The 13,258-nt window shown below is 38.3% G+C and overlaps 1 protein-coding gene across 1 annotated transcript in view; it reads left to right on the forward strand.

Annotated features, from left to right (window-relative positions):
• The first annotated feature begins 3,746 nt into the window (after positions 1-3,746).
• The window catches only part of CD2AP (CD2 associated protein), a 136,817-nt gene continuing 127,305 nt past the window's right edge, over positions 3,747-13,258 (forward strand). The window contains exon 1 of the mRNA XM_032340205.1: positions 3,747-3,839. Within this exon, the coding sequence (XP_032196096.1) occupies positions 3,836-3,839 (4 nt within the window). The 5' untranslated portion in view covers positions 3,747-3,835. The remainder of the gene's footprint in view (positions 3,840-13,258) is intronic.

The following is a 13,258-nucleotide window of genomic DNA, read 5'->3' on the forward strand; positions in this document are numbered from 1 at the left end:
CTGGAAAACATAAAGCTCCTAGGAGGACACATATACAGCATTCTTGGACATCAGTCTTAGCAATATCTGTTTTAGATTTATTTCCTCTGGCAAGGGCAACAAAAGCAAATAAATGGGACTACATAATAACCAAAAAATTTGCATGGCAAAGAAAACCATCAGCAAGGTGAAAAAATAACTTATTGTATAAGTGAAGATATACACAACGATATAATTGTTAAAGGGTTAATATTCAAAATATATAAAGAACTCACACAACTCACTATAACAAAAAACCAAAATAATCAATTTAAAAAATGGTCAGAGGACCTGAACAGACATTTCTACAAAAAACACCAAATACAGATGGCCAACAGATACATGGTAAGATATGCAATGTTACTAATCATTAGGGAAATGCAAATCAAAACCACAATGAGATATCGGTTTATACATGTCGGAATGGCTAGTATAAACAAAAAAAGGCAAGAATTAACAAGTGTTGAGGAGGATATGGAGAAAAAAAGAAACCTTGGACACTTGGTGGAATGCAAAATGGTATAGCGACCATGGAAAACATTATGGAGGTTCCTGAAAAAAATTCATCATCATGTGATCACCATGTGATCCAGCACTTCCACTTCTGGGTATTTATCTGAAGAAAGCAAAAACACTAATTTGAAAAGATATTTTGCCTCTATGTACATTGCAGCAGTATTTATAATAGTCAAGATACAGATATAACCTGTGTCTATCATAAATGAATGGATAAGAATATGTGGGATGTGTATATATATATATATATATATATAACCTATATATATACACACACATATATATACATATATATTCATATATACACATATATATGTTCATATATTCATATATACATATATGCACATATATACACACATATATATATAAAGAAGATGTGGCATACAAATTTTCTTTATATATATTGATATGTATTTTTATATGTGTATATATATACGTATATGTGTATATATATGGATATATATATACACACACAGGTATACAACCTGTGTCTATAATAAGTGAATGGACAAAGAATATGTGGGGTGTATATATATATATATATATACACACATTATAAAAATATATATAAAGAACATGTTGTATACACACACACACACACACACACACACACACACACACACGCCCTGGAATATTATTCAGTCATAAAAAGATACAATTTTACCATTCAACATGAATGGACCTGAAGGGTATTATGCTAAGTGAAATAAGCCAGATAGAAAAAGACAAATATTGTATGATTTTACTTGTATGTAGAATCCAAAAAACAAACAAAACAAAACAGATTGACAGATACAGGGAAGAATCTGGTAGTTGTCAGAAGGAAGAGGGTGGAGGGTAGGAAAAGTACAGAAAGGGGAATAAAATGTACAAGCTTCCAGTTATGAAATAAATGAGACATGGGGATGCAATTTACAACATAGAGTATATAGTTAATAATATTGTAACAACTTTGTAAGGTGAATGAGAGTAGTTTATCTTGCTGTTCACTTTGATAAAGGACAGGCGGGGCTAGGTAGGGAGAGATAGGTAGGGGGGCTACTGACCAGGCTCACAAAAATCCCAGATGAGGAGAAATATTATAGATGAGATATTTTCATGAAAGTTACAAACAAAACCAGAGCTAAGGGAACAGAAAGAGACCACCTTGTTTGTTTTAAATGTTATACACAAGAAACTTTCATGAAAGTTACAAACTGGCCACAGAAATTTATCAGACTTGAAGGGGAAGTAAACTTGGTGCTACCAGTGGTGAGGTCAAGTTCTCTAGTCAGTTTTCTATAAAAGATCCACCATAAAAGCCCTCAGTGGCAACCCTTAGGGACCCCCTCTCACCCTAGAGAGTTTTTTTCTTTCCTTTCTGTTCTCACCTTCACTTATTACACTTTCACTTCACTTCACCGTTTTGTGCCCAAGAGATTCATTCTTCAACTCTGTGAGACAAGTACCCTACAACCCTGCAACAACTTAATAATGTATGTATGTTGAATCACCAGATTGTATGCCTCAGATTCCTACAGTATTTCACACCATGCTAGAAAATATTGGTAGACTAAGGAAGGGCACATGTGCTGTAGTTTTAATACAATATCACCAACATGTACACCTCATTTACATATGTATGTTAAAATGTTTTTCTTTTGTCCTTTTCAGCTGATTATGATTGACAATTGTTGTTATAAAGGTATTATATGCAACCTTTTTGTAAGAAAAAATATTAAAAGATAGCAAAAGCAGGTCTGTAATAGTGTGAATAAATATTTATAATATTGCTACTATGTGACAAACAGTATGATTTACAGTAAAGATTTCTTTCAACAGATTCAAGAAACTGAAGTTCAGCCAGGTTCAGTTAATATACCCAAGATCCAACAAAAAAGCAAATGGCTGTGCAGTTTCAGAAACCCAGTTCTGCTTGAACCCAAACAGCAAGACAGTTTTAGATTTTAGATTCATAATTCTTACAATTCATAGTTTTGAGAATTAAATGACATAATTTCTTTAAAAAGCATTAGGCACAGTAGTTGGCAGTCAACAAATGTTGCTCTTACACATCTGTCTGGAATTGGGTCTATTTAAACAGCAGGGGGAAGAAGCTGGCTGAATTATACTTGTTTCCAACTTTTCTAAGAAATGCTCATTGATTACAGTAATCCCATGTCCTTCCTCATATTGAGGCTCGAAAAAATGCCTGGCAATATTTCAAATCATGATTATTTCTCCCCCTGCTCAAGTAAAGGGATTTAGATGTTGTAGTCAGCTGACAGAGGCTAAATGAACCAAGTTTATTTCTGTAAAATATAATTTTTGTGTGCGTGTGCCTAGGGTTTTGCTTTGTTTTTCCCACGAACAAATGCTTGTGATTCGTTAAGAACTCTGCAAGGTAAACTACAGGGTCCCAGGAAAAGCTGGGCCTCTGAGGGTTGAAAGCGGTTGAAAGAGGTCTCTGTCTCTCTGCCTGTTTTTCGCCATCTGTTTTGTTAGATTCCCCAGAAACTGCCGCTCTGCACAGAGCAACACTGCATCGGCCCCGCGGAAAGTGGGGCAAAATAGGCTCACTCTGCGTATGAGCAAAAACTTTGTATCCATCTGGGGCGACAAACCATACAAAACGGCCGTCCCAGCTGCGCCGAACTTCAAGGCGAGGGAGTAGCCGCAGTTCTTCCGGATTCCTTCCTCTTCATCTTGCAGCACCTGGCCGCGGGTGGCGTGCGACTCCTCGGCCCTGACGTCACCGCACCTGGCACCAGCTGGGGCGCGGGGTAGTGAGCCGAGACGCGTAGGGGGCGGGGCAGGGAGAACGAGGGGTTCTCGCGAGACTTCCCTCCTCCCGTGTCCAGCTCCCGGCACCTTCCCGGCCTCTGTGGGGTCTCCACCTCAGTTTTCCGTGTCGCGTTCTAGAACGGCGGTTGTCGAAGGGAGCGGAGGGAGGCGGGCTGCGGAGCTCGGCTGACGCTCCTTGGGGGAGCCGGCGGCCGGGACGCAGCGGCAGGTTCCCCCCACTGCTTGCTGCGGTAGCGACCCGGGTTTGGGAAAACCGCCGGGAGAGGGCTCTCCCGCCGCCGCGGCTTCGGCGGAGGCCAGGCGCGAGAAGCCGCGGCTGTCGCTTCTTGCTCGCGGGCCGCGCTGACGGGACTGTCCGGGGAACGCCGCGGGCGGATGGAGGCGCCTCTTCGCCCCGCCTGAGCTCAGAAGGCGCAGGAGCGGAGCGCGGGGCCCGCCTCCCGCCGCAAGTGCGGCCGCGCGATCAACCGGAGGAGGAGCAGGGGGCGCTGGGCTTCTCCCCGCGGGAGCCCCCAGCATGGGTAAGAGACTCGCGGGCGTTTCCCGCCGCCCGGCGGGACCTGCCGGATTCGGCTAGGCGGTTCCCCTTCTAGGTCTCCGCAGGGAGGGACCGGGATCAGCTCCTTCGCGGCAACACCGCACCCTCCCACCGCCCCTCCTCGCCCTGCCTTCCACCTTGCTCTTTTCGCGGAGAAATTGGTCGGAGGGCTTGCGGGTGCTTTCTCCTGCGCTTCTCTCCCCACCTCTTCCTGCTCTCGGGAAAGGTGAGGGAATGGGGGAGGGGGCACCCGGTCTCCTTTCCTCGCCCACTGCCCAGCTAACCTTAGCCCGAACTTCCCTCCCTTCCCCAGCCCCCACCTTCCCGCCCCCACCTTCCCCCCCCCCCCCCGTTCTGGTCGGTTGGGGGAGGGTGATGGAAAAACTTGACAAAGTAGCACTTTTAACTTCTTTATCTTCTGCTAGGCATTGTATAGATTGGCCATTTAATTTTCGTTCGTTCGGAAAGGTGATTTTTTTTTTTTCCTCTGCTGAAACTTTCAAGGGAAGGATGTCCCAAGGATAGGGAAGCTTGCGTATTTACTTTGTTTTTACCTAGCAAGTGTGTTGGCACTTAAATATGAAATCTCTTCCTGAGGACTTTGTTAGGGTTTGATAGGATTTCAGTGTTGAACCCTTTGAGAAGCTGTTTCCTGTTTGGAGTTAGACTTCCTTGCGAGAGGAGAGAAGAGTACAAGGCCTTATATGTTATTTACTATGTGCTTTAAAGGTTTGTTTGGAGCTAGAAAAAGCAGAATGTTGCAGCCTGGTTTGAAAGGGAGTTTTGTTGAGTAGTGTAACAGTTCTTTTGATAACACATTTCAGTGTGGGCTAGGCACTCTCTTAATCCTTTAAAAATCAAAAACAATCTAGAAGAAGTGTGTGTGCCATTATAAAACATAAATTGGTGCCACCGACGAGCATAAGCATGTTCCCTAAAAATAATCCCAACTCTGGTTTTGTAGAGTAAATCAGGAGGACTCTATCATTTTTTGTAGTTGGGAGTTGGTGTTCTTCATATCAACACACTGTTAACCGAAATTAATAATTCATGCAACTAACAAATGATTTAGAAGTAGGACAAATACAGACTACTGCTGATGTGGCACCTTCTGCCCACACAATGTTTTGTGGGAAATGCTTTAAGCACAGTGTTTACAGATCCTCGCTTAGCTCTTCTGTATTTTGCTAGACTTTCTACTTTTATGTCTTTCAGGTAACTTCTGTACACAAAGTGCTCTTAAACCTCCAGACAGTAAAACCTTTGCTGTTTGGAACTTTCATATGAATTCCTTTCTAATTGATGAGTTGAGTTTACTGAGTATTTGAGGGTTCATTCCTTTAAATCTCAAATTATAAAACCACTTTAACCGATTCGGATGAAAATCATCCAAAAATATGTAGTTCTTCTTTGTCTTAAATAGAATGCAGGATGTAATTAAGCATCTTGATGGCCTAGGGTCATCATTTGTGACCATCAGTTACTGTGATGCCTTGAGGGATGTGTTGGATTGTATATATGACTATTGATTAGATTCCTTTGCATTTTGAAGTTACTTAAATATTTTTCTGCTTTTGAATTGGTTGTCATTGTGATTAGTGCCCCCTTCACCCTCCCTTCTGTAATTTTTCTGCAAGAGTGGGAATCATACTCAAATTTGTAATTCTGCATAAGGGGAAAATTAAGTATACCCTTACTTAGTGTGTAAATGTTACCTTGAGGAAAATTAGCATCAATATTTGGATATTGGAGTACCTATTTTAATTGTTAAGAGGCCTTTTTTTAGTGACTTCTCTGCTGTATTCTGGTTAGGTAAGTTGGCACATTTCTAGGTAAAGTGTGATGTTTGTATGTTCTCAACTTGACTACCTAGCATGTGTTTTGAAGGTTGATTACTTGGGGGCATTTGTAGTTAATTTCTGAAAGGTATTTGTCAGACATTTCCTTATGAATGTATACTTAAATTTATTGGTCATGTAATATTTTATGTTAAAGTTATCAAAATCATTTAAAAGGAGTTTCCTCCTTTTAAATCTCCTAAATCTCATTTGCTTGGTTTTGTTATCAGCAGTCTTTATTTCTTATGATTTAAGATGGCAGCTTAAAATATTTATATGTTATTTTATCTGGTGTGTCACAGAATGAAAAAAAATCTTCAATTTCTTTGTTTTGAAATAACTTGGGTACCTATTAAGTGATGGTTCCTACCATGTGTACTATTTAGGAAATATAGCAAGAGAGTGAAGAGCAGGGTTCTGGACTGGGACAGCTCAAGGTCAGATCCTGGCTCTTCCACCTGTTAGCTGTTGTGACTGAGGAAGTTACTTTAATCTGTCTCTGCTTCAGTTTCTTATTCTGTTAATGGGGTAAAAATAACCTCATGGATTGTTGTGGGGATTGGATGAGCATTTAATACTTGTAAAGTGTTTGGAACATGGCAAGTGTTGATTGGTTTTATTTTCATTTTCAAATGATTTCCCTAATTCTTGCACTAACTTATAAAAACAATTCTCAATTTTTGACCTTTGTTAGAAGCTCATATTGCATTTATAGGATTGGTGGGATAGGTGTTTTGTAGTAATGCAGAAATTCATTTTTTTCCCAGAAATTTTAATTTTATGTATCCTTATAAAAATTATGTAGGGGGGCGCCTGGGTGGCTCAGTGGGTTAAAGCCTCTGCTTTTGGCTCAAATCATGATCCCAGGGTCCTGGGATCGAGCCCCTCATCGGGCTCTCTGCTCAGCAGGGAGCCTGCTCTATTTCCTCTCTCTCTGCCTGCCTCTCTGCCTACTTGTGATCTCTGTCAAATAAATTAAAAAAAAAAAAAGTAGGAAGTTTTTTTTTTTTCCCCAGTATTGATTATATTTTGAAAGTCCATTATTGATGGTGAATTTAATAGTTTTAGGAAAAGTAAATAAGATGAGTACTAGGAGAGACTAGGTTCTTTGGATTTTATGTTAAATTAAAGCACTGCTTTTAGTTTCTTTGTTAAATATAGAAGGATGCTTAACAGAAATTTGAGATACTCTGTGTGAAGGAATTTGGGGAGAATTTAGAGATATAGAAGGGCAAAATTTAACTTTTCTTATTTCAGAAATACATATCTGTATTTTGAAGGGGAAAAAGACATCAAATGACAGTGTTACAATGTGTGAATTTTTATTTTTGAGAAAGTAGGTGGATTTTAAGGACTTAATTTCTGTTAATTTTAGGTTAGGTTATAAATGTCTTAGTTTAAGATTTTTTTTTTTTAAGCTCATATATGACCAGTTAACATGTTTAAATTATGAGGCAGTTTTAATGGACAGAAAAGTGCAGTTGGTTTAGAGGTTATCTATGCACTATTATAATAGTGTGATTTATTTCCTTGTTTTATTTTATTGCACTAGCTGGAGAAAATCTTGATTCATGCAGGTAAGTAGTGGCAAATGGAAATTGCCTGCTAAGGGCTCACCTTTCAGTCTCAGGATTTATTTCAGTTAAACTAATCCAGAGCATGAAGTAGTAGTAGTAGGAAATTTTTGTTTCAAATTTGGATCACTAACAAAAATAATAATAAGCGGTGTTCCTTAATTAGTAAGTACTTGTGATCAGGTTTTTCTATGTGTTTCAAACTTTGAATAGTTAATAGTTCCATAAAATCCCATTAAGGTTGGAAATTCACAGTGATAATATTTTATATTTTCCTATGGAAACTAGCCTGACTTATGCCATATACTTCTCTAAATGAGGAGTGCAGAGTAAAATGATGTCACATTAACTTAATAAGATCTAGTAATTTCAAGGCATTTGAGATGAAATCAAAGTTATAAAATATGAAGTGCTTTTGGTTCATTCCATTTGCTAATCAAAAATACCTCCAAATTTTTATTTGTACCTAATCCAGATCTGTTATTTTTTTTTTTTTTTTTTTTGGCTTCTCTTCTGTGATGGAATTTTCTTCTCTATGAAATATATTTTAATTGCAAATTAATCAGTGTGCTATATCGCATCAATAAAAGAAAGGATAAGAACTATATCATACCATTTCAGTAGATGGAGAAAAAGCATTTGACAAAGTACAACATCTATTCATGATAAAAACCTTCTACAAAGTAGGTTTAACAGGAACATACCTGAACATAATAAAAGCCATCTATGAAAAAGCCAGAGCTAACATCATCCTGAATGGGGGAGAAATGAGAGCTCCTACCTTAAGGTGAGGAACAAGCAAAGGAAGGGTCTCACCACTTTTATTCAACATAGTACTGGAAGTCGTAGCCACAGCAATCCCACAACCAAAAGAAATAAAAGGCATCCAAATTTGTAATGAATAAGTAAAACGTTCCCTATTTGCAGGTGACATGATATTATGTATAGAAAACCTGGCTCTACCAAAAAACTGCTGGAATTGATAAGTGAATTCAGTAAAGTCGCAGGATACGAAATCAGTGTACAGAAATCTGTTGCATTTTTATACACCAATAAGGAAGCAGCAGAAGGTGAAATTTAGAAAATAATGCTATTTACAGTTGCACCAGAAATAATAAAATACCTAGGAATGAACCTAACCAAAGAGGTGAAAGACCTATACTTTGAAAACTATAAAACACTGATGGAAGAAATTGAAGATAACACAAAGAAATGGAAAGGTGTTCTATGATCGTGGATTAGAAGAATAAACATTCAAAAATGTCTGTACTACCTAAAGCAGTCTACACATGTAATGGCAATCCCTATCCAAACAAGCCATTTGAAACTTTGTGTGGAACACAAAAGACCCTGAATAGCGAAAACAGTCTTGAGAAAGAAAAGTGAAGCTGGAGCTGTCACAATTCTGGACTTCAGATTACATTAAAAAGCTTTAGTAATCAAAACAGTATGGTATTGGCACAAAAATAGGCACAAAAATCAGTGAAACAGAATAGAAAATCCAGAAATAAATCTACAATTACAAACCTACAATCATATGGTCACTTAATCTTTGACAAAGTAGAAAAGAATATCCAGTGTGAGAAAGACAATCTCTTCAACAAATGGTGTTGGGAAAAGTGGGATAATTTGCAAAAGAATGAAACTGGACCACTTTTTTACATCATACACAAAAATAAATTCAAAATGGATTAAAGACCTAAATGTGAGACCTGAAACCATAAAAATCCTAGGAGAAATCACAGGTAGTAACTTCTTTGACATCAGCCATAGCAACTTCTTTCTAGATATATCTCCTGAGGCAGGGGAAAACAAAAGCAAAAATGAACTGTTGGGACTACATCGAAATAAAAAGTTTCTGCATAGCAGAAGAATCAATAAAATTTGTATGCAACTTGCAGAATGGAGAAGATATTTGCAAATGATATAACTGATAAAGGGTTAGTAAAATATATAAAGAACTTTTAAAACTCACCACCGAAAACCCAAATAATCCAATTAACCAATGGGCAGAATACATGAATAGGCACTTTTCCACAGAAGACACACAGATAGCCAACAGTGACATGAAAATATGTTTAACATCTCTTATTATCAGGCAAAGGCAAATCAGAACTATAATGAACTATCACCTCACACCTGTCAGAATGGCTAAAATCATTAACACAAGAAATAACAGGTATTGGCGAGGATGTGGAAAGAAAGGAACATTCATGCACTGTTGGTGGGAATACAGACTTGGTCCAAGTGCTCTGGAAACCAGTATGGAGGTTTATCAAAAGGTCAAAAATAGAACCACCTTATGGTCTAGCATTTGCACTACTAGGTATTTACCCAAAGAATACAAAAATACTAATTCAGAGGGCTACAGGTACTTCTATACTTACTGATTGATTTGATTGAATGATGTGAGAGAGTGGAGTAGGGGACACAGGGAGAGAGAAATCCCAAGCAGGCTTCATACCCAGAGCAGACCTGTAAGTGAGGTAGGCATTTTCCTTTTGGGGTCCTAAAAGTTTCCTCATTTGGACTAAATTTGACTTTTTTTTGTTTGTTTTATTTTGGTTTTTGTTTGTTTCTGAAGGTCTCTGGTACCTGGACATTACACTCTCTCAGTGACCTTTTTCATTCAACTGAAAATGTATTTACTAATTGTTCGCATTTAAAGGACCTTTTACTCTAAGAAGAAACTCTGCTTTTAAAAAATTCATGTTCCAATTTGATATGTAGCCCAAGATGCTGATTTGTTGCCAGGTACAGCAGTGTTACAGACCCTTTCTTTCCTAGAACCTATTTATACCCTGTCAGTCCTTTCCAATGCCATATAGGAGACTTGCATTTTATAATCTTTTAAATTCTGTATCTGTTATTAAACTTCCCATCATGATCTCATTCTCTTTCCCAACTAATTTACAAAACAGAGATGACTAATATGGGATCCTAAAATTCAGGATCTATTTTAGTGTCTTGTAGCTCAGGTGGTTTTTGATGATTTGGTGTTCAGGTAATTCCAAGAGAGTGACTGTGTGGCAGTGTGGCACCTAATCACTGGGAGTTTATAGTAGAAGAATACTTTTAAGTATGGTAGCAGTAACAGATAGGTACCACCTAAGAGGAAGATTCTATTGCAAGGTCTTACAGTCCTGGAAAGGAGCTTTATGTGAAAGTTAATCAAGATGTATTTGCCTTAATGTGAGGAATTAAGAGGTATTTGCCTTAATGTGAAGAATGTGATTAATGCCATTCTAGGCACTAGGGGGATTAGGACAAATATGTTTTGGTACCTTAAGTAGTTGATAGCAGAGTTATGGGTTGGGCCCATGAGAATTATTAGAGTTACCTGGATTAAAAAAAAAAATTCCTCAATCCCTAGCGATTCTAACATAAATGTTCCTCTCTCTTCCTCCCTCCAGGGGTTGATGAGTGTCATGAATGTTTCAGCATGGCTTATAGTGCTACAATGTGAATATGATACGAACATGATAGGAATAAAGCTTAACATTTGAGTCATCAGAAATCCAAATGAGAGGGAATGTAGCACATTTAGAGGATGTATTCCATTTTTAGAAATGTTAAAATGTTACAGGAGAAGCACAAGGAAGGTCAGGATATAGATTCCTGTGTTGGAAGGCAAATGGGATTTGTTCATCTCTCCTTAGTTGGACCAGTGACATCGCAGTTGTCAAGGTGGTAAGGACATGGCAGTAGTAAAGATAGGTAGATAAATAGATAGATAGACCCCCTCCCCCCTGCCATTTTCCTGGCACTGAGTCTTTGGAGTAAGGTATACCTTCATTTACGTTGATATTTTTAAGATTCTTATACCTGAAATACTAAAACTGCCTTAACATTGTTAGTATTTATCAGTGTCCATGTAACTGAGGCCAGAAATTTACCTCACATCTAGACTGATTTTGATAACTAGAAGAGTGAAATTTCTAGAGCATTTATTTGTTGTGATTATTTATTTTTTATTTTTTATTTTTTAAAGATTTTATTTATTCATTAGACACAGAGAGATCACAAGTAGGCAGAGAGGCAGGCAGAGAGAGAGAGAGGAGGAAGCAGGCTCCCCGTGGAGCAGAGAACCCGATGCGGGACTCGATCCCAGGACCCTGAGATCATGACCTGAGCCGAAGGCAGCGGCTTAACCCACTGAGCCACCCAGGCGCCCTGTTGTGATTATTATAATTGCCAAGTTGTTTTGGGTTTTTAGTATAAAAGTTAATATATTTGTTTGTTTTTTTAAGATTGTATTACTTAATTTTATTTTACACCAGGTGGTGGGTACAAAGCAAGCCTTCTAATAAAGCTGACAGCTTCGCTTAGAACACTTTTTTTTTTTTTAAAGATTTTATTTATTTATTTGACAGAGATCACAAGTAGGTAGAGAGGCAGGCAGAGAGAGAGGGGAAAGCAGGCTCCCTGCTGAGCAGAGAGCCCTATTCGGGACTCGATTCCAGGACCCTGAGATCATGACCTGAGCCTAAGGCAGAGGCTTTAACCCACTGAGCCACCCAGGTGCCCCTCAGAACACTTTTAATGAGGCTATAAAAACTGTTCATCTTACAAATTGTTCTGAAGTCCAGATATACTACAGCTTGGAAAACAATGTTTGGAAACCAAAAGCCAATGTAAAAAGGCAAATTAAAACAACTAGAGCTGTTACAGGTTTTATATGGCTCTGATTTTATTGTTCTTTTGCTTTATCGTTAATGTCAGAAATCTTTTCTTCAGCTGGCTCCATTGCTCAGAAATTAAAGGAATACCTTTTCTTTCAGGTTTCATTTCACCTTCTGATACATCCAGTGTTCTTTAATATCAGTTAGAACTTTCCCTGTAAAGTCCTTAACGTGGACCTACCTCATTTTCTGGATCTGAAACATGTTATATTGTTTCTGTTGCTGCTCTGCTCAGTAGATGAGAGGGCTCTTGAAGTTTCACCAGTCTTGCTTCTTCACAGATTTTTCTGGAGCAACTTGCTTTTTCCTCTTTAACTTTTTGTCAACCTCACTGTCAGAATTGCTGCTAGAAAAGTTTGAAGAAACAGGTTCCTTTGATTTAGACATTGCTCTGCTCTTGCAGCCGAACTGCCTTCTGCTCGCTCACTTGCAACATAGAAGTTGATATATTTGTAAAATTGAGACCATCAGTCCTGGCTAAAGCAGAGTATAATGTTTTGGGGAAATATTAAAGTTGATCTTAAAAATGTATACTCTCCTACATGATTTTTATTTATTCTTTAGAGTAAGAAACTAACTTTAAGTTATTTAGAAATGTGTTTTCCGCATGTCAGTTTTGTATTAGACTTTAAATTCCTACTCTGTTGCAATTCTAACTCTTCCTCTGAGAGGTGTCATTGGGGTTACAGATAATAGGCATTCCTGATCCTCCTTATCCTGTCCTGCTTTTTTTTTTAATCCATTCTTTCCACATTGTAACTTACTTTGTATTTTCCTTATTTACATGTTTATTGCTTATTTGTCTTACCCTTTTATAATATAACTGTAGAGGGGTGTCTGGGTGGCTCAGTTGGTTAAACAACTGCCTTTGGCTCAGGTCATGATCCTGGAGTTACAGGATCGAGTCCCAGATCAGGCTCCCTGCTTGACAGGGAGTTTGCTTCTCCTGCTGACCTCTCCTCTCATACTCTTTCTCCCTCTCATTATTTCTCTCTCTCTCAAATAATAGATAAATTTTAAAAAAATCTTTAAAAAATAATATAACTGTAGAGTATAACCTTCAGGAGTGCAGAGCTTTCTTCTTTTTCTTTTTTTTCCTTTTCTTTTTTCCTTAGAGATATCTGGAACAAGTGGCTGCCTTCCAGTAGCAGCCACTCAAAAATTTGGTGACTTGAGTATTAAGTATGTGTTTCATTTCAGTGCTACAGATAGCTGTTGAGTACATTTGGCATGTTAGGCACTGTGATGGGGGTTGGGAATACAAAGAAATAAAAGAGAGATACAAAGAGAAATAAAACAAGAGTCCCC

Source organism: Mustela erminea, chromosome 4 (assembly GCF_009829155.1).
Source record: "Mustela erminea isolate mMusErm1 chromosome 4, mMusErm1.Pri, whole genome shotgun sequence".
Taxonomy (NCBI): domain Eukaryota; kingdom Metazoa; phylum Chordata; class Mammalia; order Carnivora; family Mustelidae; genus Mustela; species Mustela erminea.